The following is a 27,888-nucleotide window of genomic DNA, read 5'->3' on the forward strand; positions in this document are numbered from 1 at the left end:
CCCAATAGCGTAAACACCTTTATGCCTGTGTAGGCATTCTCGCAGGAAGAGGATCGTACGATCGTTCTCTTGCAGCCTCCGTTCGGCTCCAGAAACTGACACTGTGCGCCAGCGCTGTGTTCGATTCTCTAGAGAAGTCTTTCTAATAGACTCCTCCGATACCCCGGGGATGTATCAAGCAGGGTCAGCGGTTACCGCTAACGCTGTCCCTGCCAGTTACATTTAGTACATAGAAGTGGAAATTTTGTTTAAAATTAAAAAGTCCTTCACGATACGGACTGTTAATAAGTTGCCACAAGTAATAACACTTAGGCCCCCATGACTGCTATTAAAAGGACTTTCTTATTTCACCACATTTTACAATACATAATATATTCCAAAAAAAAAAGTACATATGTACTAAAGTGTTAATAAAAAAGTAAGTTTCCTGCATGATAATATCAATATATTGTCTATTTGACTATAAAAAGTGGCTTTGAAACTTTTATTTATTTTTTATTTAAAAAAAAAAAAAAAAAATGCGCGGATTGTTGTATCAAAAGATAATGCAGTTAAAGGCTCTGCGTTCTTACATAATTACTATAGAAGCTCAAGAACACATTATACCTCCTACATAATGTCCACCTTGAAAATTATACGAGAACTGTATATTTCTAGACTGAACAGAACGTCTACGCTTGCTCTGCATGTGTTCTGCGGCAGAGTGCCGAGGAGTGTTACTGTTACATTATAGAGTGGGTGTTCTTGTAATTCTGTAGCCCATGCTGGAAGGGTATTAGCCTTATCCGAATACTAATGCTTCACCTTGTTGCATTGTATCCCGGACGAATTAACACACCATTCTTACTAAGCTTATGCTACAGCCGGTAATGAGATAAGACTGACATCATTGAGGTTCTAAGGCTTTGAAATCCCACTAAACCAAGCTCTCCTTGTATAGCACAACTTATGCACAGGGGGGAGAAGCAAACTGCAGCCGTCTTTGTAATCAGAGCATCGCTTCATTAAAGAGATAATTGACTGCCTATCTCTATGTACAGAAAGCCACCTCTCTATTAGCGCAGAGCTTTCATAGGCCCTGCTTTATCAGGGATGAAACTGCTGATGCCGGTAGCTCCCACTGCGGCTCGGAGGAGCTGTGCTTAATGCTGAATCGCGGGCGAGACTGGCGCATATTTAAAAGCTTCATTCTCTGTTAAGCACGCATTGGGTTTGCAGTGAAGTATAACTGCTTTGTCACTTACCACCGTCTGTGGTATTTATTAAAAATGATAAGGGTAAAGCGTTCAATTGAATACTCCTCTATTTTCTATTGTTCGTCATCTGGTAGAACGAAAAAGAGGAATCGCAAGTTAGTTTGATAAATATGGAGTTTCCAGGAAGCCACATTAGAGAAGGTAGCAAAGCAATAATTGGAATTCTTGAGTCTTCAGTTGTCTGTCTGTGTCTCGGTGTATTTATTTACTGTACAAAGCGACAGGACACAAACAAAAGAAAAATAAAATACTCTAGTACCGTACATCCCCATAGATATCAACTTGCAAACTGATTGACTTCAGTGTCACTTGCAGACCCGTGGGAAACTTCTCCGAGGCCTTTTATGTTTAGTGTGTTTATAGTACCACCGATTGCTTCCAGTTGCTGGTGCTCTAGTGTCTGCTGAGCCACTGGTCTCACCCTTATAAATGTATTCTCTCTGTTTTCTTTCTTGATTGGCAGAACTCCCCTCATCGCAGCCAGTGTCATCGGAGGGCTATTTATTATAGTCATCATGGGGCTGACCTTCGCCGTCTATAGCCGTAGGAAAAGCATTAAGAAGAAGAGAGCCTTGCGGAGGTTCCTGGAGACAGAGGTGAGATCCTTCCACCAAGGACATTGTTACCTCGGATCACTACGTTATATTTACAGTATACTGTTTTTTTTAGCACACATGTGGCTTATATGTCTTTTAGGTGTATGTGGAGATCATTTATCCTCATTATATTGGCTGTATTATCACTGTGCCTATTGCTGTCTCTAGAAAATGTATTGTTGAGGATTCCTACGCTGTACAGCCCAGAACCAAGACACAGGGACTGACTTAATAAAAGCGTACAGTACTAGTCCTCTTGCCAGCGATAACAGGAGTCTTGTTGTCGACGATAAGGATTTTCCATTTTGTTTTGCCCAATTCATGAAAGAGCTACCGTGGGCAATACCAATGCTCCCCGCCACGCTGGTTGAGCCATGGCCACGTCTGCAGAGCCGGGCCAACAAAGCGGCGAGTTAACCCTTACATCTCCAGGCCAGTATCGCTCAGCTGTCTGTCCTGGGCGATATTTTTATCATCTGCAGAAAAAAAACAAAACTATTTATTTATTGATATCGGATAAGCAGCAATAAAACATCCAACGGGTGAATAAGCCCCTATGTCTGAAAATCTTGTTTAAAACCTGTGGTACAGTTTTGTAGTATTAATGTATTTTCTTTTAAATCACTTTACTGTTTATCATACGTTACCCTCATTGGGGCTGATGAGGAGCTGCTCCTCGCATACAGACACGCCGTTGTAACTGGTTGGTCGGTAGCGTTTGCACATGGTGAGGGAGTGTCAACAAGAGGACTGCGGGCTGCGCACTATTGTGCATATTGTAAATGTAACAAAATTATTTAACAAAATAACACAATTTACAATGCACTAAAATGACCAAATAATGAGCTAGTCGCCGACAACAATTCTACAAGAGAAGATTAGTTGACACCTAATATAACGTAGATTTAATTTTTTTAAAAGTCTCCTGTCTTTGGTTACCTGTCCTTATTGTATTCATCACCTAAAAACAGCAACATTTCATTTATAGGTTAACAGACATTCAACAGAGTAGCCTAGCAGAACAATACAAATTATTAATCGTAGCTATAAAACTATGTAAATGAATAAATCAGTTAATAATTAGTAAATAAAAAATAGAATTATTTTAGACATAGCAGTCTTATAAATGTGATATGTCTAACAGGGGTGTGGTATAAGAGATAGACAGTAATTAGATAAGACACCAGATGTTAGACAGTCAATAGTTAGACAGGGACAAAAGTTCAACAGGGGCGCAAAAATGGTTGATCATTTTTTTTTAATTAGCCCTAATCTTCACCCTAACCCTAACCCTGCCCTTGGTGCCTAACCCTAACCCTCCCTCCTGGAGGGTTAGGCACCAATCATCTGGGGTAAGTGCCTAACCCTAACCGTGGGGGTAAGTACCTAACCCTCCAGTAAGTGCTTAACCCTAAGCCTTCCCTTGGTGCCTAACCCTCCCTCCTGGTGCCTAACTCTAATCGTCTGGGTAAGTGCCTAACCCTAACCGTGGGGGTAAGTACCTAACCCTAACCCTCCAGTAAGTGCCTAACTCTAAACCTAACCTTGACCCTAAGAAAAAAAAAATGTGTCTACCATTTTATGTCAACCATTTTCATGTCGAAATTTTGACCCTGTCGATCTTTTTACATGTCGAACTTTAGTGTGTCTGACTTTTGTCGCTATCGTCCCTGTCTAACATCTGGTGTCTATCTAGACATTGTCTGTCTAATTACTGTCTATCTATAGTCCGGAACTGTTCTAAAAGCCGTCTCATAATAAATGCAGTAACACTCACCTACAGTCAATGTGGTGTCTTGTTTCATGTGTGCCACGTGTGGAGTACAATTTCGCAGATGCCAAGATGAACGAGATCACAGGCTGTTTCGGTGTTGCAATCTTCCAGTTCTGTTTTTGTTTTGCCTATCCACGGAATCCACACTATTTTTGTAAATTACCATTTTGTGGAATTTATAACCGACTGTATGAATAGAGTTTGGATGACGACGCTGTGTGGTGTGGATGCGGAAGGACTGGGAACACTTAAGGTCACATTCTGTCTGTGAAACGCGTGAAATAGTGCGCACACATATGAATATTATGCAGAACAGTTTAGAAAATGTCTCTAATACTAACCTTGTAGAGACAAGGTGAAAAGCAGCATTACTATAAAATTCCCTAGACCTAGAAGAGCCCTTAATAATCACCATCCACATTATGCAGAGACACCGGCCATTTGTCAAGGACATTTCACTTCTTTATAATATATTATTAAGGTAACATAGTCTTTTGCAGGGCTAGTGTAGCAGCACCTTATGTACTGTATAATGGATTAAATGTTAACATCTAGCAGTCTAGAACTAAGGGCCTGATTCAGAGCTGCTCGTAAGCGGCCGCTCGTTCGTTCCGAGCGATGTTTACACAACTGCGCATGCGTATGGATCGGAATACGCATGCGCGAACCAGTCAGTGCGGCCGAAAATCGTTTGTTCGCTAAATAGCGAATGCCTGCTATTTTGAGTGACAGGAGGAGGTGTTTGTGGGTGGTAACAGGGGAAGGTGCTTGAAAACGGGGAGTGGAGATCCGAACGCAGGCGTGCTTAAAGGTCAAAACGGGCGTTTTATGGGTGTGCATAATTAATACAGCAGCGTCATTGACCACGTCACTGAGTTATTTCATAGTCAGAACTGCTCGCAAGATTGCGGTAGGAAAGACCAACCACAAGAATAGCGAGCAGTTCATACGCTGGTCGATGTACTCGATTAATCTAATCAATAGCGGACATGACGTAGGATGCGAGCGGCCAGGGGGCGTAGTTTTCAAAAAAACGACCGCACGTTTTGTTCGCTCGTTCAGACATAGAGGCATGAACAGACCGCAAAGAGCGAACGGTTCATTTGAAGAGCCACCCCTTTTTTCTGAACGAGCGAGCGCAAATAGCGTCCTGCTCTGAATGAGGTCCTAAGGCAGGTGCATACACAGCGATGGAGCGACGACGTGGGGGGGATGAGCGGGGGCAATGCTGCATTCGGCAGCATGGCATTGCTAGCTACATCCTCAAATCTTTCTGCTTGTACAAAAGATGAGGATGCAAAGGACGACTGGCGGGAGCGCACCACGGCATCGTGCGTACACACTGGATGATATGAACGATTTGTCATTCCGATGCGTCAGAATCAGCCAAATCACTCAAGATATCGTCTAGTGTGTACAAAAGTTTACTGTCATTTTTTAAGCACATGACAGTTAGGAGCTGATTGGTTGGAGCACCATTTAAGATTAGTAACGAGAGATAAAAAGAATATCACTCGTTGATAAATCTGGGCCTTACTAACCGGTCTCAACAATAATTTTCTCGTCGCTTATTGCAGTGGTAAAGAATAACTTGCCGTCGCACAAATAACTGCATCAGCTATATTGGATTGGAGCTGTAAGGGTTAATTTATTGCCGACCTGGACAGTCTGATTTTGCAATTGTACGAATATGGATTGAAACTGGAAGTCTAGTGACAATTAATAAATCAAAAAATAAAATAAAAAACAACTTTAAAAATCGATTAAATTAACTTGATAAAATAAATAAGTAAATAAACAAATTTAAAATGTATTGTTGACAAATTATTTATTTAGAGGATTTTTTTTTTTTAAATATTTTTATTGATTCTGAAGCATATTTGAAACAATAAAAAAAAATACAATACAATATAAATTGGACATAAAGTACAATAGGTCAATCCAATAAAAAAAAATTTGTAAACATCAAATACAATTACAATACTGTAAGTATAAGAGGATTTTTTTTTAGAAATAATTTGAAGCTGTTATCACCCCTCTTGTGATGGCAATAACAGAACAGATAACTGCAGTGACACAAAAGTTTCTATTGTATATACCTGTGTCCATTGTGCACCCTCCAACGCATTACACAGTGGGGGGAGGGGCTATGAAGATTCTCATTGACACGCCCACTGCACTTGCCCTTTGGATCCCCCCTCCAGTATTTTTCAGTGGGGAAGTCCAACAAGTAAGCAAGTAGGTATAATGTAATATTAATGTATGACAAGTATAATGATGCCAGTCTTTTGTATGTAAGTATACAAAAATATACATATTAAAAAGATAAACTGCTCTGCTTCTTGTAATCAGGGAACTGATGTGGTGCATTGGAACTTGAGGAAATGGTCTCAGTGCTAATAGACTGTCAAACTAACCCTGATTCACAGATTAAAATAACTTTGCCCATGGTAGTCAGGAACATGCTGTGGGCAATTGCAGCCTTTTACCAGTAGTTTAAATTTTAATATACCAGGCATATTGTGCTTTTACCTGTGGAACTAGGAGCTGCAATAATACTTCCATATGTTATACTAATGGTTTCCGATGGTTAAATACATATGTTATGTAATTATTTCTGAATCTTGGAACCAGAACTTGCTTGTTTAGCAGATCTCTCACTGTACCTGTGTTCTTAGGGCTCGATTCAGACCCGCTCGCGAGCGCATAGCGCTCGCAAGCGGGTCGATGGCCGGGCAATGCGCACGTGCGTGCCCCGTAGCGAGTGAATTTTCACTCACTGCGGGACTCACTACAAGACGGGGAGGCTGTCGATTGTGATTGATAGCTCGCCCCGTTTTGTAGGCCGGGAGGGGGTGGGGTGGCTGCACAAACGCAGGCGTTCCCTTAGGAACGCCTGCCGTTTGTGGGCGGACCTATTGACATTACCAGTGATGTCAGTAGTGAACTTCCTGCTCTATTAGAACAGGAAGTTCACTGGGGCTTGCGGTGGTCGAGACCTTATCACAAAGGTCTCGTCGCAAGCCCGATGGTCGCGATAATCGTGACCATCGCCTGGCAGCCCGCTAAAGCTGTGGGTGGTCACCCACAGCTTAACGAGTGGCCTGGAGGCCGGTGAAAAAAAATACCAGGCTGCCCTGATCCAGAGCGAGCGCTCGCAAATAGCGAGCGCCTCTGAATCAGGGCCTTTAGTGTTTAGTGGTTCTATTTGGAGTTGGACATGGTTGTAATATAAGAAATTCATAATTAATGTTGTACTGACAATAGCTCCTGTATTACTGTACATAGGCAGTGGGGAGATAATTCCCTGCAGTTTGATAATGTTTGAATTAGGGGTGAGCGGGTTCGGTTTTACTCGGTTTTACTCGGTTCTTATCGCCACTTTACCGCAAATTCGGCTCGATTTTATTCACTATCCAAAACACGTGTTCGGCGATAGCCAATAAAAAGATCCGAGTAAAACCGAGTAAAACCGAACCCGCTCACCCCTAGTTTGAATATTCAGTGGTGATTTCCAAGTACAATAATGCATTTGTTTTGATTTTCAGTTAGTAGAACCTCTAACACCGAGCGGCACAGCACCCAACCAGGCTCAGCTTAGGATCCTGAAGGAAACAGAGCTGAAAAGAGTAAAAATCTTGGGCTCTGGAGCATTTGGCACCGTATACAAGGTGAGAATCACAGCACGAGCCATTACTCTGCCTTGGGGTCTTCTCTGAGCTCTTTAAACTAAACTAACTGTCGTGCAGCACAGCGAGTACAGTGCGGCTTGTATACCGCGTGCAGACCACGATTATAGCGTAGCAGTAGAAGGCTGCCGGTTATTAATGGGTTTGGCACATTTAATGAAATTATTCAACATTAACATTTGTTTTTCAAAGAGCACGAATTACGCCATTCTTCCTCTGCTCACTCCATTATACGTCAGTGTCATTTGTCTAATTCAGAGGTTCCCAAACTCCACTATTACAGACAGTCCATGTTTTACGGATATCCATGTTTGAGCACAGGTGGCTTAATTAGTACCTCAGTCAATTTGAGTTAACCATCTGGACACAAGCACGGATATCCTTAAAACCTGGACTGTAATGGTGGGCGGAGTTTGGGAAACTCAAGGTTGTCAGTTTGTATATGATGGCAGCGCAGCACGGTGACCCCCAGCGTTGCTCTCTGACTCTGTATATATTATATGAAACTTTACAGCAATAACTGGGACTGACTAGGTTATGCTGAGGCAAGCCACACGTCTTTAATTATCAGGTGCTTTTAAATGTGCATATGTTAAATATAAATAAGTAAAAATGGGGGCAGGATGAATTAGCGCCTGGAAACCACATAAATAGTAACGCATATACAGACATTCAGACATGGCGGATTGGCAGATCACTCCTCTAGGCCATGATATGTCTATGAATACATTTTAGGCTAATAATACATTTTCAGGTAGTGGCTGTACATCAAGCATTAAGCAGTAACTCTGACATGTCACATTATTGGGCAGATGTATCATGTAAAGAGTGGAGAAGTTGCCCATAGCAACCAATCAGGTTTTTGCTAGCATTTATCAAGTACGGTCTATAAAATGGAATCGGTGTGTAATGCCGGCTGTCGATGCCTCCTGTCAAAATACCGACAGCGACATACGGATGGTTGATATCCCGTCCCCCCTAGGGGTGCCTAACCCTAACCCTCGCCACCCTGCACCATGACCCTCCCCGTTAGTGCCTAAACCTAAGTCTCCCCCCTTCGTGCCTAAACCTAACCCTCTCCCCTTTGTGCCTAACCCTAACACCCCCCCCCCCCCAGTGGTGCCTGACCCTAAGCATCCCCCCTAGGGGTGCCTAACCCTAACCCCCCCCCCAAAGAAAAACTAACGCTAACCGCGCTATGCTACCTAAACCTAACACACCCCCCTGTGGCTAACACTACAGCCCCCCGGCTTACCTTCATTCAGCTACCATCCTCCTGGATTCCGACATCGGGATTAAGATAGGCATCTGTATTTTGACGCCTATCTTAAGTCCCTTGTCGGGTTTCCAGCGTCTGGATTGAGACCAGCAGCATCGCGATGCCGCCGGTATCATAACTACATCTCCTATAAAATGATTGTTGGTTGCTATGGCCAATTTCTCCACTTGTCTTCAGATCTACGCTTTGCACTGGTTGATACATCTGCCCTTATATGTTTTAGAGGACTTGGATTATGAATGTAACCGAGTAGGCTATCCACGGAACCTAGTTGCAGTATAGTAGCTGCAGTGGACAACTACAACTACACTGGCCATGCATGATATTATAAAGTGCCTGTGACTTACTGGTGACACCAATCTGGTAAAGGATCAAAATGAACTGGCGACTGGTAATAGAGTATTTCATATCTATAACAAGTGCAGTTATGATTATATGTTTTTAAGATGCAGAGGTAGCCATGTCATGGGGATTATACAAGTAATATTTTCATTTGTCAGTGACTGAATTACAGGGGTTGAACACAAGGAGGATGAATAGCACAAAAACAGTAATATAATTTCAGGCGCAAGCGTATCGGCTAAGCCCAGCACGCCGAGAAGCAGCAGTAAACTCCCTAGTCTGCTCAGCCTGCCGCACAATCTAGTTGCATGACAAAGCGACTCTATCCGGGGATGTTCTGGCCTGAAGCTGTTTGCATTTTGCTTGTATGCCTTCTGCAAACACCTGGCATTGAAATTCATCTGGCAGGCGTCTCAGTTATCCCCAGGGCTCGCTAGATTCTCGCAAGCTCGCTTCAGAGGGGCACAGTTTCTCTAGATTTCCATTCTAATTAACCGCTTGCGTGCCAGAATAATTCATTTCAAACCTATAACACATCTAATATACAGGTATATGTGCTGCTATGTCTTTGTGCAGAAATGTTATAACCATTTGAACTTGTCGGAAAGCAATGGCTGTAATTACGGAGGATCGTACAGAATTATAGGGACTTTGACAGTCAGGGTCATGATTTTCACGTGAATACTGAAACCTTTAGCAATTTATCACAGAAGTATCATTTGCTTCCAGCAATGTGGTTTTATGATCCGTCTTGGCTAAGCTTCATTGTCACTGTTCTCGTAATGTTCACCCGATAAATATTGCCCTCACTGTTTGTCTAAGGTGGGTCGTTAATGAGTCTTCCTATGTAGCAATTGTGGGTGGAACATTGGGCCTGATTCAGAGCCGGACGCAATTAGCGCTCGCTCGTCCAGAAAATAGGGGTGGCTATTCAAATGAACCATTCGCTCTTTGCGGTCTGTTCACGCCTCTAGGTCTGAACGAGCAAACAAAACTTGCGGTCGTTTTTTGGATAAATACGCCCCCTGGCCGCTCGCATCCTACGTCATGTCCACTATTTATTAGATTAATCGAGTACATCGACCAGCGTATGAACTGCTCGCTATTCTTGTGGTTGGTTTTTCCTACCGCAATCTTGCGAGCAGTTCTAACTATAAAATAACCCAGTGACGTGGTGCCTACTGTATAGAGACGTAAGAATAATATTTGATAGTGTATGTACTCATTTGACCTATAGTCAGGTGCAGGCAAATCCATTTTTATAAAATTTTATCAATTCTGTACAGTGCAGTCATAGCGGCCTATTCATCATCACTTGATTTTTACAAAAGGAGGTACAATTAAAATTTTCACCTGCAATTGTAAAAATTAAGTTATTGGGCCATTCATCAAGAAGGTGAAGCAAGAGATAATATGAGATATGGTAAGAACTTACCCTGCTGTTTTAATTATGCACACCCATAAAACGCCCGTTTTGACCTTTAAGCACGCCTGCGTTCTGATCTCCACTCCCCGTTTTCAAGCACCTTCCCCTGTTACCACCCACATACGCCTCCTCCTGTCACTCATATTATCAGGCATTCGCTATTTTGCGAGCACATGAATTTCGACCGCACTGACTGGTTCGCGCATGCGTATAACGATCCGTACGCATGCGCAGTTGGGCAAACATCGCTCGGAGCAAATGAGCGGCCGCTTACGAACGGCTCTGAATCAGGCCCATTGCTCTTTAATTCAGCATTGGCTGGAAAAGCAAAGAAGGGCTGAGGTTTTTCTCTTGATTGTGATCCGAAAACTCCCAAAACTCTTCTTCTCCTATACTGTATGATTATATTTCCTCAAGAGAATGTACAAAGTCTTTACAGCATTTTGTGTTAATCCAAGGACTCAGCGCTGTGCAGAATTGCAGAATGTTATATTATAATACATATAGAAGTTTCAAAAGTGAATTTGCACAGTGCAGCTTTTGGCACATAGCCTCCTATCTCCGTGTCACGTTTGTGTTGTCATGTTTAATGACACAACCCTGGAGACATAGAGAAGGAATAGATCATGTCTCAATAAGGACATGCGTCTCCTGAACTTGTGAGTGGATAGTGGTATTATGATGGTCTATGCGGTTACTATGGCAACTCTGTGTCTTGTCTTCATTCATTATCTGAGGAGTGCCTACTGTATAGAGACGTAAGAATAATATTTGATAGTGTATGTACTCATTTGACCTATAGTCAGGTGCAGGCAAATCCATTTTTATAAAATTTTATCAATTCTATACAGTGCAGTCATAGCGGCCTATTCATCATCACTTGATTTTTACAAAAGGAGGTACAATTAAAATTTTCACCTGCAATTGTAAAAATTAAGTTATTGGGCCATTCATCAAGAAGGTGAAGCAAGAGATAATATGAGATATGGTAAGAACTTACCCTTGTTATCTCTATTTCTACGAAGTCCATAGGGTTCCACAGGATACCTTGGGGTATAGGCGATGGCGGCAGACATCCAGGCACCACAGAGTTAAATTTGCAGCCTCCCAGGATGCACTGGGGTCCCTCTCCTATACTGCCCCCGAGCCTCAGGCCACTCAGTTTCGTAACAAGCCATAGACCGGAGCAGGAGCAAAAAAGAGAGAGAAGACAGTCTGGAACACACAAGAATCACATTCTCACCAGAAGGAGACGGAGAAACCGGTGACCAGATCAAAGCCCATCTGCAGTACAGGTGCGACAGGGCAGGAGTCCTGTGGAACCCTATGGACTTCGTAGAAATAGAGATAACAAGGGTAAGTTCTTACCATATCTCATATTTTCTACTTCAGGGTCCATAGGGTATCCACAGGATACCTTGGGGATGTCCCAAAGCAGTATCCTTTAAGGGTGGGGACGCTCCTGTGCTGTAAGGAGAATCCACCGCCAAAAGGAAGCATCCTGAGAGGTGAAGGTATCAAAAGCATAATACCTTACAAAAATATGGACAGATGACCACGTGGCTGCCAATCACCGCTGAGGCGCCACGTCGAGCTGCCCACGAAGGACCCACAGACCTAGTGGAAGAGCTTTAATAGCGGATGGAACAGGAAGACCTGTGAATCCATCCTGCCAAAGTTAGCGTAGTGGCAGGCGAACCCTTTTTATGGAAACCAGAAAGGACAAAACCGAGAGTCTGATTTCCTAAATGGACTGGTACGGTCAACTTAAATTCTTAGCGCCCGTACCACAGCCAAAGAGGCCTCACCAGCAGACAGGACTGGGGAAGTAAAGGCCGGTACTATAATTTCCTGATTGATGTGGAAACTAGACACCCCCGTAGGTAAAAAACCAGGGCAAGTGCGAAGCACTGCCCTGTTCCTAGTAAAGATGAGAAAAAGGGAGGTCTACATGACCGAGCCTCCCATTCTGAGATCCTACTGGCCAAATTAAGAGCCAGAAGGAATACAGTCCTAGCCGTAAACCATTTGAAATCCACTGAGCCCAGTGGATCAAATGGCGGTCCTCAGAGAGCCCTAAGGACCACAGCCAAATCCCAAGGAGCCACAGGTGGAACAAAGGGATGCTGAATATAACTTACACCCTGCACAAAAGTGCGGACATCAGGAAGAGTAGCAATCCTACCCTGAAACCATACTAACAGGGCAGAAACCTGCACCTTCAGGTAAGCAAGGCGAAGATCGTTATCTAAGCCCACCTGTAGGAAAGCCAACCTCTGGATATCCGGAATACCCGAGGAGCCTAGCACAACTGAAAGAAAGTATACCATACCCAATGGTAAATTGTTGCAGATAAAAGCTTCCGAGCTCTTAGCATGGACAGAGCCCCTGTTAACTATAGAGCTGGAAAAACTCCTAGACCTTAAGAGGGCAGTCTCCACCGCCACACCGTCAAGGACAGACAACCCAGGTCTGGGTATCAGCCAGGATCCCGAGACAACAAGTCCGGGCGTAGAGGCAACAGCTTCGGAGTGTTAACTGAGAGGCTCCGAAGATCTGTGTAATAGTGCCATCTGGCCCACGCTGGAGCTATCAGCAGGAGCGTGCCTCCTTCTTGCTATTACTGGAGGAAGAAGGGATAACGGAGGGACGAGGTACACCACTTGGAAGGTCCACTGGACCTACCTACGTCTATCAGAAGAGTCTCATCTCTGAAAGGCTCCACTTGTTCACCAGAAGATTGAACACCTCCTGATAAAGCGGACATTTCTCTGAATGCACGTCTTGATGGCTGAGAAAGCCTGCTTTCCATCTGAGGATTCCTGAATGAACACTGCCGATGACGGCAGGGATATAGCCTTCCACCCAAGCCAGAATTCGGGACACCACTGTTAGTGTCGCCTGACTTCGGGAACCTCCTAGGTGGTTTACATAAGCCATCATGATGGCGTTGTCAGACTGTACCTGCACGGTATTTCCGTGGAGGACCTATCCTGCATGCTGGAGAGCCTTGAATACTGTTCAGATGTTTATGGGAAGCGCAAACACTACTGGTATCCACATGTCCTGGAACAAGTGTGGACCCGCCACTGCTTCCCAGCCACGGATACTGGCGTCCGTCGTCAGAAGGACCCTGTCCGCAATCCCAAAGGGGGTGCCCCTTGTTTAGGTGAGCTTTCCGCAGCCACCAGGCCAGAGAGGCAAACCTCCGTGGAAAGCCTATTGACTTTATCCGATGGGGCAACCCTTTACAGAGGTTTAGAGTGAAGCTGGGTACTCTCCACCATGTCGAACAGCGACACCCTGGAACCCAGGAACCACATTGCCAAGTGAATAGACACTCGGCGTCTCTGCAGGCAACTGCGTACCTTTGCCTGTAATGCAGAGATCTTTTCCTCAATCACAAAGATCCTCCGATGTTGGGATATGGATCATCCTCTGTGAAGAATCAGAGAGGACCATTTCTAGTTTATCAGTCAGCCCTAACGAAGCAACACAGATATTGTCCGTTGCATATGGCACTGAAGTATCTCTGGGGACCGTGGTAACAACAGGAGGTCGCCCAGATAGGGTAACAAGCGGACCCCCTGCATCCGCAGGTGGGCTGCCATAACTGCCATGACCCTGGTAAACCGTGAGACGCGGAGGCCAGACCAAGGGGCAATGCCAGAAACTGGAAATGCTTATCGACCACTGCAAACCTGAGGAAAACACTGGTGTGCTAAGAAAAGAGGGATATTCAGGTAGTCACCCTGAATACATCCAACGACAGCACAAATTTCCCAGGCTCCATTGAATGATGGAATGCAGGGTCCCCCTCCCGAACCGAGGAACCCTTAAGAATTTGTTGAAGGATTCGAGGTTGAGAATGTCCTGGTAAGACCCATTGGGTGTCTGTACCAGAAAGAGGATGGAGTAATACCTCGTTCCCCTTTGGGGCAACGGAATAGGTACTATAACTCCTGCCTGGAGTGTAATACCCTCAAAAATTACAGGGCCTTGTCCTGAATTGACAGAAGACCTGTAACGAAAAACCGTCTGGGAGGCTTTTACCGGGAGGAGAGGACATACCTTCAAGAAAATACTTCTCTTACCCCAGTGTCCGTGGTGGTCAGACACCAGCACTGGGCGAACTGGAGAAGCCGGCCTCCAACTCTGGGGTCTCCCGAGAGGAGGCCCGTCTCGTGAGGCTGAAGGCTTATAGTCCAACTTGGGAGTAGGACGTCTTGTACTCCAAGCCTGTTCTTATGGCTGAGCAGATTTCCTGGCTACTGACTGTCTTGGAAAGCTGTATTTTAGACTTACCCATGCCTCATAGGGCCGAAAAGACAAAGCCCCAGACCCTGATGGGACTGTAGCCGATGGCAGACACGCAGACGTAGCTGCTGCCTGCGGGGCCACAATTGCGTTCAGACGAGGGCCAAACATTACTTGTCCCGTAAAAGGCAAAGCATTCCAAATGGAATCTGCGTCCACTTTCCAAGAGCGCAACCACAGGGAGCGGCAAGCCGCTACCGCTGCCGAGGAGATTCTGGAAAGGAGTAGGCTATATGTAAGACCGTCTCATTATGAACGTGGCAAAGTCTCTTGAGAACTTGCCACTATCCACCTGCTCTGCTGGAGAGTCAGTGTGCAGAGATCCAGTTACCTACTCAGCGCTCCATGGCTCTGTCCCCCCAGCACACGGCCATAGCCGGCCTGGACGCCCCTCCAGCAAGGGAATATTGGATTTTAGATATATTTGCACCTTATAATCTGGAACCTCCTTCAAAGAGGACCTGGAGGGCATGGGCAACGTAGCACTCCTCACTAGATGTGTAACATGAGAATCTACCCGTGAAGGTAACTCCCATTCGGAAACGTAATTATCCGCAAAAGGGGTATGCAAAAGGTCAACCGTTTTTGAGGCTGGAACCGCTTACCCAGATTTTCCACGCCTCCTCTAAATGATCCACCTGACCAGATAGAGGAATTACAGTGGCAACACCCTTATCCTTAAAGAAGGCATATTTGGATTTAGCCACGGGGGATATGTAATAACCAAAGCCGCACGGACTGCCCGTAGAAGGCCAGGTATATAGACTTTAGACCCAGACTATGCCTCCTTTGCACTAAGGGGCTCGTGTCTGAAAAAGTCAATAATGTCACCGGCATCAGACGTCATCCCTTTACCCGTCTGAGACCCGAAAGGCCATTTAGAAGGCCGAAATGGTGACTCCCCCTGTAAAACGTCCATCAGGTGCTATACCATTTGGACAATAAATTCACCCACATAGGCTCCTGCGAGACCTGGGGGGGTGAAAAAAAGGATACACTGGGGTACCATCAACTGTCCAGGGACCCCTGCATGTGATGAGACCACCACAGGCTGCGATAACCCCTATGGGGAAACGCAGGGGGCGTTGCCCACAAAGGCTGTAAGCATCTTAGCCAGCCGAGGGCGGTCCCCTTTTTTGTACAGGCACAGTGACAGAAATGGGGCGTGATATATAATACAACATGCCCTCCATAAACCCTCAGCGTCTACATATCCCTCCGCTAACTGCACATGATATCAGTACATTATAGCTGGAAGTGGATATCTTCGTTCACTTTCAGACATGAGGAATGTGAACGGAGCGTATGTGACCTCCCACACAGAAAAACCACTTTTACTGTGAGGTAATAAACACCCTGCAACATCGCACCGCAAGAGCTGTAGAAGAAGAACAGGGATAGGAAAAAGGCTGACAGTCAGAAATGAAAGTACAGGCAAACAGCGCTAGCATTTAAGTCACATACAATGCAAAGATAACATCCTGCATTACAAGCACTGCGATCAACTACACAGACCAGAGCCTGGTAGGAAACAGTGCTGCATACACTGACCTTAATTGAAGGAGAGGTATGCGGGGGACCCGGACCGCAATTGCACCTGTAACAGCTTCCAGCAGCGTTTGCCATCCCCAGCACATGTGGTGAGAAAATGGCCACCGAGGAGCAGAGAGAAGGCAGGGCCCGGGGTTAGGAGCGCTGACACAGCCCGCTCAGACCGCTGTGGAATGGCACTGTGCAGCGGGGGAGACGCCGGCTGTGAGACAGGGAAGGCGTTCTCCCCTGGCCTGCTATTAACCCCTGGGACGCCGCGCTGTACCGCACATGCTGGGCCCGCTGTCCCTGGTGGTCTAGTGGAAGGCGCAGGATCAGTACCTGGCCCCACGCGCAGCCGGTCCCCAGGAAGCCCCCTGCCTGGGGACCAAACAGGACTGTGTTACCGGCGGGTGCCCACCGCGGGACCCCGCCGCTTACCTTGTTCCCCGTGCATATGGCCACAGTCCAGGTAGCCGGGATCACCGCTAGCTGTGACCCCAGCTACCTACCAGCATCCCCGGATCGGTACCGGCGTTCTGGTACCGGTGGGGTGTAGGAGTGACAGCATGGACGTCAATACTGACTGTCCTATGCTGGAGCACTCTAGTTGTGCAGCCACAGCTGCGAAGAAATATTCAGGGGCCTTAAAAAGACCCCCCTCTGTACGTTGCGACTGGTCCGGCCAGGCACCGACGAAAACTGAGTGGCCTGAGGCTCGGGGGCGGGGTATAGGAGAGGGAACCCAGTGCATCCTGGGAGGCTGCAAATTTAACTCTGTGGTGCCTGGATGTCTGCCGCCATCGCCTATACCCCAAGGTATCCTGTGGATACCCTATGGACCCTGAAGTAGAAATCACAGATATCTCCTACTTACCTTCCTCTCCCGGAATGGCCCACTGTCCCCATACACTAGCATCACAGATATCTCCTACTTACCTTCCTCTCCCGGAATGGCCCGCTGTCCCCATACACTAGTATCACAGATATCTCCTGCTTACCTTCCTCTCCCGGAATGGCCCGCTGTCCCCATACACTAGTATCACAGATATCTCCTGCTTACCTTCCTCTCCCGGAATGGCCCGCTGTCCCCATACACTAGTATCACAGATATCTCCTGCTTACCTTCCTCTGGCGGAATGGCCCGCTGTCCCCATACACTAGTATCACAGATATCTCCTGCTTACCTTCCTCTTGCGGAATGGCCCGCTGTCCCCATACACTAGTATCACAGATATCGCCTGCTTACCTTCCTCTTGCGGAATGGCCCGCTGTCCCCATAAAGCAACAAACCATGTAGCTACTGCGCAAGGTGGAGAGTGATACTAAATATCTATACAGATAAATTAATCATATTTTCTGCTCTCTATTGAAATGAATAGGAGACTGGATTAATAAAATCTATATTTAATATCCAATAAATACATATGTATTATCAAAACTGATCACAATCCAATATAAGTAACTGTTTCTCTAGATAACAATATATATTGATATGCCAGTAAATTTTTGAGTGGCAAATCTGATGAAAATAAGTGTCAACTAGATAGGAATCACAATAAGTAAACAAATATGTAATAAAAGATAATAGTAAAATGATGCTGGCGTCCCAGCTCCAAAGTATAAAATGTAAGAAATAGCTTTGTCTCTAGGTAACCAATGATAAATACTCTAAGCGTGGCCACGCTATTAATATACATACGGTCCCTCCTACTTACATTTCTCTGGAATGGCCCGCTGTCCCCATACACTAGTATCACAGATATCTCCTGCTTACCTTCCTCTCCCGGAATGGCCCGCTGTCCCCATACACTAGTATCACAGATATCTCCTGCTTACCTTCCTCTTGCGGAATGGCCCGCTGTCCCCATACACTGGTATCACAGATATCTCCTGCTTACCTTCCTCTGGCGGAATGGCCCGCTGTCCCCATACACTAGTATCACAGATATCTCCTGCTTACCTTCCTCTGGCGGAATGGCCCGCTGTCCCCATACACTAGTATCACAGATATCTCCTGCTTACCTTCCTCTGGCGGAATGGCCCGCTGTCCCCATACACTAGTATCACAGATATCTCCTGCTTACCTTCCTCTTGCGGAATGGCCCGCTGTCCCCATACACTAGTATCACAGATATCGCCTGCTTACCTTCCTCTTGCGGAATGGCCCGCTGTCCCCATACACTAGTATTACAGCTATCACCTGTTTACCTTCCTCTGGCAAAATGGCCCGCTGTATGATATGAGAGACTATACACTGGCACCGGAGTGCACCCAGAAGGCTGAATTTGGCGCCTCCTGTGATGTCACTAGTGGAGTGTACTTGGCCCTTTAAATCTTCCTGCAGGTCGGCGTGCACCCCTAGGGGGAACCGCGGCCACCTGCACTCACAGCCGCATCAGCCCAGTGGGAAGAAAGACACTGGCAGCGAGCGCCGGGGACTCCAGACTGTTACGCCGGTGTCCAGCACACTGTGACAGAGGGTTAGGACACTTACCCTATCTGGTTGGGATTCTGACTGTCGGGATGCTGCTGTCAGTATTCTGACTGCCGGCATCCTAACAGCCGTGATACCTTACCCAACCCATCTGAGGTCTCTGAAGAAGGGATTTAAGTGGGTTAAACGGGTTCACTGGGCCATAAAGGGAAAGTAGGAAAGAGAGAGAAATAGTGTAGGAGGGAGATAGAGAGAAGGATGGAGTGAGGGTTTATGCTAGATCCAAGTTGGTAGAAGGACCTCTTACGTCACAACCATGGGACCCGTGACGGCAGGGGGAGAGGTGAGCTACCACTTTTACTATCTACATGGACATAGAACGGGAATATTAACCATAACCATAGAGTGAGGGGGGGAGGGAGAGGGAGAGAGAGAGGGGGGGGAGGGGATAGAGGCCCTCATTCTGAGGCGGTCGCAAGAAGCGATTGCTCTCTGTGAATGAGGGCGGCCGCTTGATTTTTTAAGTGCAGACTCCTGGTCGCTAGCTAAGCTGTGGGTTACCACCCACAGCTTTAGCGACCGACCAGGGTGATGGTCGCGATGGTCAAGACCATTGCAACCATCGGGTCTTGCGACGAGACCCTAAGGTTGCTGATGTCAGAGTGGCCGCCCACAAAATGGCATTCGTTCCATTAGTGCAGCCACCCCCCTGCCCCGTCCACAAAACAGGGCGAGCTGTCGATCAACATCGACAGCCGCCCCTTTTGTAGTGAGCTCTGGAGCGAGAGAGTTTCTCTTTCGCTCCGGGGCTTGGGCACTCGCAGTGCGGCTGCTGCGCGTGCACAGGGCCTTAACATCGACCCAGTTGCGAGCGCTCAGCACTTGCGACCGGGTCTGAATGAGACCCAGAGTGTGTAATGGTGGGTACACACTGACAGATACATTGGCCGATTAATTGATCGGCCACCACGAGGAGGGGGGTGGGACACGCCCCAAACCCGCCCACCGGCCGCCTGACCCAAGGGCACAAGCAGATGATGGCCGTTCAGTGTGTATGAACGACCATCATCTGCAGATATATCTGTCAGGTGTGTACCCACCTTAAGAGTGTATGCTGTGAGTGAAGGACTGAACTTTTATCCAGACACCGATCCATGTGCATGCAGATAACACATCCAACACAGAAGGGCAAAGCTCGGGCCCAACGCGGGACAGAGGAGACCGGGACCGGCATGTCTGACATTAGCTTAAACTAGGAAGGCAGGCCAGGTCCCAGGGCCTGTAACAGAAATTATACAGTGATAACTCTGGGGGCCCCCTCAACCCCCCAACATGCACGCAACACCATACCATCTCGACCCCAAAATATATATATACATATATATGTGTATATATATATATATATTTAAATTTAAATTATATTGCCCTCACGGCTATATGGCCAACAGGTGATGTAGCCAGCATGCTTCCACGTGGCAGGCCGACGGACTGTATTCCAGCGCCGGAATTCCGACAGCAGTTGGGATCCTGGCTCCAGAATACCGAACGCCGGCATGCCAAAGGTAAGTATCGGGGGCTTAGGTTTAGTGGTCAGGGTTAGGCACTAGGAGGGTAGGGTTAAGTTTAGGGTGCGGGGAGGGGGAGGTTAGGGTTAGGCACCGGGAAGGGATGGTTAGGAGAGGGAGAGGGTTTGCATTCCAAACAAAAAGTGTCGGTATGCTAGTCCTTTCGGGATGCTGGCATCGAGATTCTAACAGCCGGGATCCGAGTGCTGGCATCCCATACCCAACTCGGCCAATAGCAGGGGTGCACTCAAAATATGTGTGCTTAATCCATAGGTATCAATATACATAATATCCAATAGGTAAAATCAGAGAGACACTCCCCTGCCCTTCAGAAGGAGTAGAAATATATTTATTCCATTGTAAGATAAATATAGCAGGTAAAAAACAGCACATACTGTGTGACATTTCAATCCCCTCTAGGATCTTAATCAACCCACAACAAAGTGATTAGTTGCAGCCTAAAGCCATAGGCTTTAGTTGCAGCCATACATGGGGCGATAAAGCAGGCGATCCGAAAGATTGGTGCAATTTTCCTGCTATATCGCACCGTGTATGGCCCTGATATCGGGCCGAGCGTGCTCCCGTGGGGTCGTACATCGCACCCCCTGATCTGTCTTCAGGACCATGAGATCAGGGGATGCGATGTGCGATCCCATGGATTGCTATGCGGGTGAGACAGGGGGGAGCCAAAATATTGGGCGGTCGGCCACCCGATCGCACCGGGTGCGCGGACCGCCCAATATGTCGGACGGCGGATCCCCTATCGCCTCGCACGGTGCAATTGCACCGTGTATGGGGGCCTTTACAATGGATTAATTCTATTTCTTCTGCTTTTGGGAGGGGGGTGAGAGAGAGAGAGCATAAAGTAAAGATACCCTGTTACTTACCACACAGAGCTCTCTTCCACTTCTTCTGTCTCATGGACGAAGAGCGCCTAAGTGCCAGTGGTGCTGCTGCAAATTGAGGTGCAGAGCGGGCAGTAGTGCATCTTGCTGCTTGTGCCCGGTTATTCTCACGCTCGCCTCCTCCTGCTCCTGGGTGACCGCGCATGCTGAGGCATGGACAGAAGCAAAGGGCCGGCTCGGGCGCGTCCTGTTACTATTACCACACAGTGTGGTCCAGGTGACTGGACTCGAGTAATCGCCGGGGGGGAGGGGGTTTGAATGCTCTAAATTTTTTTTAAAAATTTGCCACAGACGGAGGCCAGTGCGGTCAGTTTGGGGCTGGGAACACTGGGCCCCTAGGAACCTTACTTTCTACGCCGGGGTCGATCACTAAATCGTGACGTCGGGGCCCCGACAATTAGCAGCGTCAGAGGGGAGGAGCTTAAGAGGAGGGTAGCAAGGAAACAGGAGAGGACCCCCCCTCGTCTACTCTGGCCGGCCCGCCTCCTGCTGTTGCTTTGTTACAGCATGCGGTCGGCCGCAGTGTGATGTAATGAGTCAGCCGGACTCATTATTAGTAAGTAACGCTGCGGGCCCTTTCAGAGCCCTCTGACAGAAATTACAGGGCCCGCGTGCCCCCCCCTAGATCCACCAATGGCGGCTGCTAATGTTAAGCCGCCGCTGTTTGGCTTGCGGCCCGGTAACTAATGCAGCTGAAACCCGGAGCCATCATTAGCGTTACTGTAACAATATGCTGTAGCGTCTTGTTACAGTGTGTCTGGGGCCCTATTAGGATTACTGCAGAGAACATCGTGGGACAAAAGGTGAGTATTGGTTCTTTTTTTACAGGTACTTCCATTGGATACTTTACGTTGAGAAGGGGACGTGAACATTTGGAACAAAGTGAGTATGTGAGTGTATGTATGTAATAAAACTTTATTTTTACGGTGTGTGTGTCTTGTGTTTTTTTACACATTTCTTTACAGGTGAACTATAGGTACCAGTGGCCCCTTAATGCCCCGCATGCTGGTACTTGTGGTTCTCCAAGTACCAGCATACGGGGGAGGCTTGCTGGGACATGCAGTTCTACTGTAAAGACAATGTTGTTAATTATTATTTTAACACTACACCTACACTATCAACCCACCGCCCAGGGGTGGCGGGGATAGCCCCAGGCTATCAGCCTAGGCCAGGGATGCCCTGGAGAGGTGGACCCCTTTATTGGAGGGGTCCCCAACTCCCCAGGGATCCCTGGCCTGGGCTGACTAGCGGTTAGGGCTGATGCTGCGGCTGGGGGGCCTGGTGAAAGGGCACCCCTGGCTATGGCATCAGTCCCCCGCTAGAAAGAGTCTGGAGCTGGTTTTAAATATAGGGAGAACCTCACGCCATTTTTTTACTCCCTATATTTAAAACCAGCTCTGTCCCTGCTGCCTGGTGCTGGTTCTTAAATTACAATAGAACCCTACACATTTGTTTCACTGTAATTTTACGAACCAGGACTGGCTGGCAAGTCCAGGGCTGGTTAGTCTTTTAAGGGGAGACGTCACATAATTTTTTTTTAAATAATTAACCCTACTTAAACAAGTAAAAAAAAAAACATACACAAATCACAATGATTTGTGTATGTTTCAGCCAAACTCGCAGATCTGGAGGTGAGTGTTTAAAACGTCTATTTCACAGTGAGTTTGCTACAATCTCAAACAAGACTGGAAACTCGATTCTTAGTAAATTTGCGAGTTGCTTCTCTTTCATCTAAAGTACTTCCTAATTTGGCCGATGGTGAGTTTTTTCGAGTTTGCAATCTCACATGAGTTTTAACAGTGAAAAAAGAAAATTCACTTCCATACTCACTCGAGTTTGTCTTTAGTAAATTTGCAAGATGAAAAAAATGCCTAAACTCACACAAACTCGACCCTTAGTAAATTTTCCCCAATGGTGTTTATCTAGACATTGTCTAACTAATTACTGTCTATCTCTTATGCCACGCCCCTCTGGAGTATGGCCACACCCTTTATCCATGGACCTCTACCTCTGCCTTCTCCCGGTGGGCCCTTCGACACTGGATTCTCTACAGAAAGCATTCAGATAGTGTAGAGATGTAGCTTCATGTTTTTAATAAATGTGAATGTGGTATTACCCTATTTGTAGCCAATGTAGTGATGTAATGAAGTGTCATATACACAAGAGACATCAGGGTATCAGGGGCTGAACAGTGTTATTAATACATTTTAATAATTATGTGCAATCATCTGTAGTTCTCTTCTTTAAAAAAATTATATTTTTTAAGTACAAATAGAAATAACAGGTAAGTAATGCGAATAGACGGCCATGACATCATATAATACAGCAGGCACACTAATAATTACTGTACTGTCTGTGGGAGGGGTCAGGAGGCAATCAGCCAATCAGGAGTGGCACCTGCAAGAGATACACCTACAATGTCACTTGGTATATGGTTTTAAGGTGTCTATTTACTAAGCAGTGTTAGGAGACAGAGTGAAAAGTGATAAGAAAGTGATAAGGTGCCAGCCAATCAGCTACCAACTTTAATTTTTCAAACACAGCTGGGAGCTGATTGGCTGGCACCTTATCACTTTCTTATCACTTTTCACTCTGTTTCCTAACACTGCTTAGTAAAGAGACCCCTAAATCTTGTCTTACATTACATGCAGTATATAGCATGGAATCAGTGTTACAGATTGCTCTAGCAGTGACAGATATAGTAAGTGAACTGTGTCACTCTTTTGTTTTCTTTAGGGCATCTGGGTACCTGAGGGGGAGACTGTAAAGATCCCTGTGGCCATTAAGATTCTGAACGAGACTACAGGACCCAAAGCCAACGCTGAATTCATGGATGTAAGTGATGCAGCTTACTATCACTGTGGCCAGTACAGAGTACGGGTTGTGAATTTAGTATGACAGCTGTATAAATATAAATCACATGCTTACTGTATATTATTGGAGCTTTCTTCCATCTTAAGATGCACACAATAGTCACTTAATGTGCGAACAGTTGGCGAGACGTTGTGCATGGCTTTGCCGTCAGCTATTAAATTTATTTATTATACCTCTATGCCAGATATCACTATACAGAAGAAATATATATAGTGGGTGGTATATTTACTAAAGTCAGGTTTTTAGAAGTGGAGATGTTGTCCATAGCAACGAAGTAGAATCTGATTGGTTGCTATGGGCAACACCTCCACTTCTAAAAACTCACACTTTTGTAAGTATACCCTTAGGGTGTTGTTCATGTGGTTACCACAAAATCTTGTGTTGGTCAATTCTTAAAAGAATAGTTTGCTGCACACAAAATCTAAAAACTACTGTACGGTATGCAGTCGGGAAGCCGGCGGACTTAATCCCGACAGCCGGCTTCCCGACTACTTAATCCCCGCAAGGGTTAAATGACAGGCGTCTAAATCTAGACGCCTATCATTTTACCGGCACCCGGCATCCCGATCGAATTGATGCCGGGCGCCGAGCACGGACAGCCGCCGGGGAGGCAGGGTTAGGGCTCCCGGGAGAGACTTAGGGTTAGGCACTCCCCCAGGAGGTTAGGGTTAGGCTAGGGGGAGGGAGGGTTAGGCACCTCCGGGGGGGGACTTAGGGTTAGGCACCCCCCCCGGGGACTTAGGTTTAGGCGGCGGGGAAGGGGGAGTTAGGTTTAGGCACCTCTAAGGGAGGGTTAGGGTTAGGGGGTCGAATTAGGTTAGTGAATACCTACCTGGGGACGATCGGGATTTTCATCCTAGCCGGGATGCCACTGTCGGGATTTGAACCGCCGGCCAGGGGTCCGGTGGTAAATCATCCCGATTCCCTACTGTAGATACATATGGTGGAGACAAGGTCATCCTGAAGAGAATGGGTATGTAATGCCAGCTCTCGGGATGCCTCCTGTCACAATACCGACAGCGGCATCCCAATGGTTGGTATCCCGACAGGGGTCGGGTAAGTATACTTACCCTTCGCCCCCTAACCCTCCCTTCTTGTAACCTAACCCTAACCCTCCCCACCCCGAACCATAACCCTCCCCGTTAGTTCCTGAACTTAAGTCTCCCCCCTTCGTGCCTAAACCTAACCCCCCCAGTGGTGCCTGACCCTAACCCTTCCCCCTAGAGTTGCCTAACCCTACCCCCTTTTCCCCCCCAAAACCTAATACTAACCCCGCTAACTGACGTAAACCTAACCCTCCCCGCGGCTAACAGTACGGGTGTCCTGGCTTACCTTTGTTCGGACACGCGTCCTCCTGGATTCTGGCGTCGGGATTAAGATGGGCGTCGGTATTTCGACGCCTATGTTAACTCCCTTGTGGGATTCCAGCGTTGGCATAGAGACCGACGGCCACGAACTACATCCCATCCAGAGGACGTTTCCTAATTTTTTGTTGTCCTGCAGAGCTTTCTCGTTATGTAAAATGCCTTATTGTCATCACCACTTTGGGGTGTGGTGCTATCCTGTACATTCAATGAGACAGAGTTTGTTTAATCAAGACCTGTATAAGGGTACAGATGTGTCCTTTTCTACTGTGGCTTAAGTCTCGCCAAATAGCCGAGCATCCCATAGGCAAACGCAGGGGGTGTTTCCGTCTGCCTGGAAACCCCCCTCCCCAGCAAACACCATGACCACAATAAAAATAGTAATATAATACAATGTTACTAGTGCTGCATGTTCTCAGTATCACAAATGAAATGTTTAGCAACACCTGTGGATCTCCGTGTCAGCCAGTAATAAATACACCTGTGCACCAACTAGGAGATGTGGAAAACATGCACTGTTAGGGGTGCACTGCTATAGACCATCAATAGGGTTAATTACTAATACTGTATAATAATACACTATCCAGTACATAAGGAGACCAATATGTACATATATGACCAGGACAGTGCTAGGTTCTCCTGCTGCTCCCCCAGACTCCCGGACTCAGACAGGATGGACCTACTGCCGTATCGAATGGCGTACTGTGATCGCTGGTCCTGTATATGCTGGAATTATGCAAAACAATATACTTTGTATGATGCATATTAAAGCAGGATAAGTGCTAATTATGTCCTCTTCGTGGACTGGCCACACTCGCTCTAACATCAAGCATTAGGAAACCCCCTCTAGAAATCCTGCGTTTACCACGGCATCCTTTCTGCTCAAAATGTGTCTTATTGTAAAAAGGGCTCCGTGGCGAGCAGCCGCAGCTTTTCCTCGTGCCACGTTCCGTTACAACTTGTATGTGTGTTATGCCAGTTTCTGTGTGACTAAAGTCACAGCCCAGCGTCACTAGTACACAGGGCCTGATTCAGACCCGCGCGCGAGCGCCTCGATGGTGCCCTAGTGTGCATGCGCATGGCGGAGGGAGCTCCGTCGTGCGCATGCGCGAGACCCGAATAACGAAGGGGTAGCCGTCGTTATGGGTCTCGCACCACAGGGGGCGTGCTGTCGATGGTGAGTGACAGCACGCCCCTTTTGGTGGGCGTGCCGGGGGCGTGGCTGCCCAGGCGGAGGCGTTCCCATGGGAACGCCTACCGTCTGTGTCCGGCCCCACTGACATCACTAGTGATGTCAGTGGGAGTGATTTTGGCTCTGATAGAGCCAAAATCAGTCCAGGGCTTGCGGTCACCGAGACCCTACCGCAGGGTCTCGTCGCAAGCCCGATGATGCGTGCGTCCATCATCATGGACGCTCGCATAAGCTGTTGGTGGTAACCCACAGCTATGCGAGCGTCCAAAAGGCCGCTTTGAAAAAAAACAAAACACGCCCTGATTCAGAGTGGGCGCTCGTTCAGAGCGTCCGGCTCTGAATCAGGCCCACTGATCAGCTTTTCACTGCCTCTGTGATGCGCCTAAGATGTAAAGAAAATATGGTAACATGGATAATATGGATGTAAAGAAAATATGGTAATATGGAAAATCTAGATGTAGAGAGAAAATATGGTAACATGGATAATAGGGATGTAAAGAAAATATGGTAATATGTATAATATGTATAATAGGGATGTAAAGAAAATATGGTAACATGGATAATATGGATGTAAAGAAAATATGATAATATGGATGTAGAGAAAATATGATAATATGGATGTAGAGAAAATATGGAAAGCTACTCCTCTGAGAGTGTCTCAGTCGCACTGCGCGTCTCGTTGTATGCCGTAAAGACGCCCTATGTATGATGACACATCTGTATACTTTGGTTCATTTGATGCAATATTTTAAATATACATACTCTACATACTCTACGTACTCTGTACATACTCTGTACAACCTGTTCTGGAACCTGAGTGTATGTGAGGAAAATAGGAAAAATGGAAACTATTTTTGCCTTTTTATTAGGTGTGGTGCCTTTGTTACAGTAACTTTACATGTGTTAAGTATAGTACACAATGGTCATACAAAACTGAATAAAACAATGTCATTTAGAGGTATCAACCTAATTATGCTCTGTTTGCATAAGCAGTTGAGGTAAAGCGTGCAGTTGCATACTAATTACTGATTAGAGGCCCTGGAACTGTTAGTATAGCAATTCTTGAACTGGCGCAAAGATTAGTTCTAAAATTCTTACAGGTTCAACCAGGGCATTCGCCAGAAATTGTGGGTCCCGTTACTGATAAAATAGGCAGGGCCCCCTGGGGGGGATGAACTTTATAGGGGGGGGGGGCACAGGGCAGGGAAGGCTGGCTGGAGTAGGTGGGAGGCACAGGGCAGGGAAGGCTGGCTGCACTAGGTGGGAGGCACAGGGCAGGGAAGGCTGGCTGGAGTAGGTGGGAGACACCAGGCAGGGAAGGCTGGCTGCAGTAGGTGGGAGG

General features: G+C 46.7%; 1 protein-coding gene across 3 annotated transcripts in view; it reads left to right on the forward strand.

Annotated features, from left to right (window-relative positions):
* Window positions 1-27,888, forward strand: part of ERBB4 (erb-b2 receptor tyrosine kinase 4) — a 1,059,049-nt gene that overhangs the window by 872,010 nt on the left and 159,151 nt on the right. For all 3 annotated transcript variants that reach the window (XM_088474081.1, XM_088474078.1, XM_088474079.1), the window contains 3 exons: window positions 1,720-1,852; window positions 7,175-7,297; window positions 23,853-23,951. In XM_088474081.1, coding sequence (XP_088330207.1) covers window positions 1,720-1,852; window positions 7,175-7,297; window positions 23,853-23,951 — 355 coding nt within the window. The remainder of the gene's footprint in view (window positions 1-1,719; window positions 1,853-7,174; window positions 7,298-23,852; window positions 23,952-27,888) is intronic.

This window comes from Taudactylus pleione, unplaced genomic scaffold, assembly GCF_031769625.1.
Source record: "Taudactylus pleione unplaced genomic scaffold, aTauple2 ptg000147l, whole genome shotgun sequence".
NCBI lineage: Eukaryota > Metazoa > Chordata > Amphibia > Anura > Myobatrachidae > Taudactylus > Taudactylus pleione.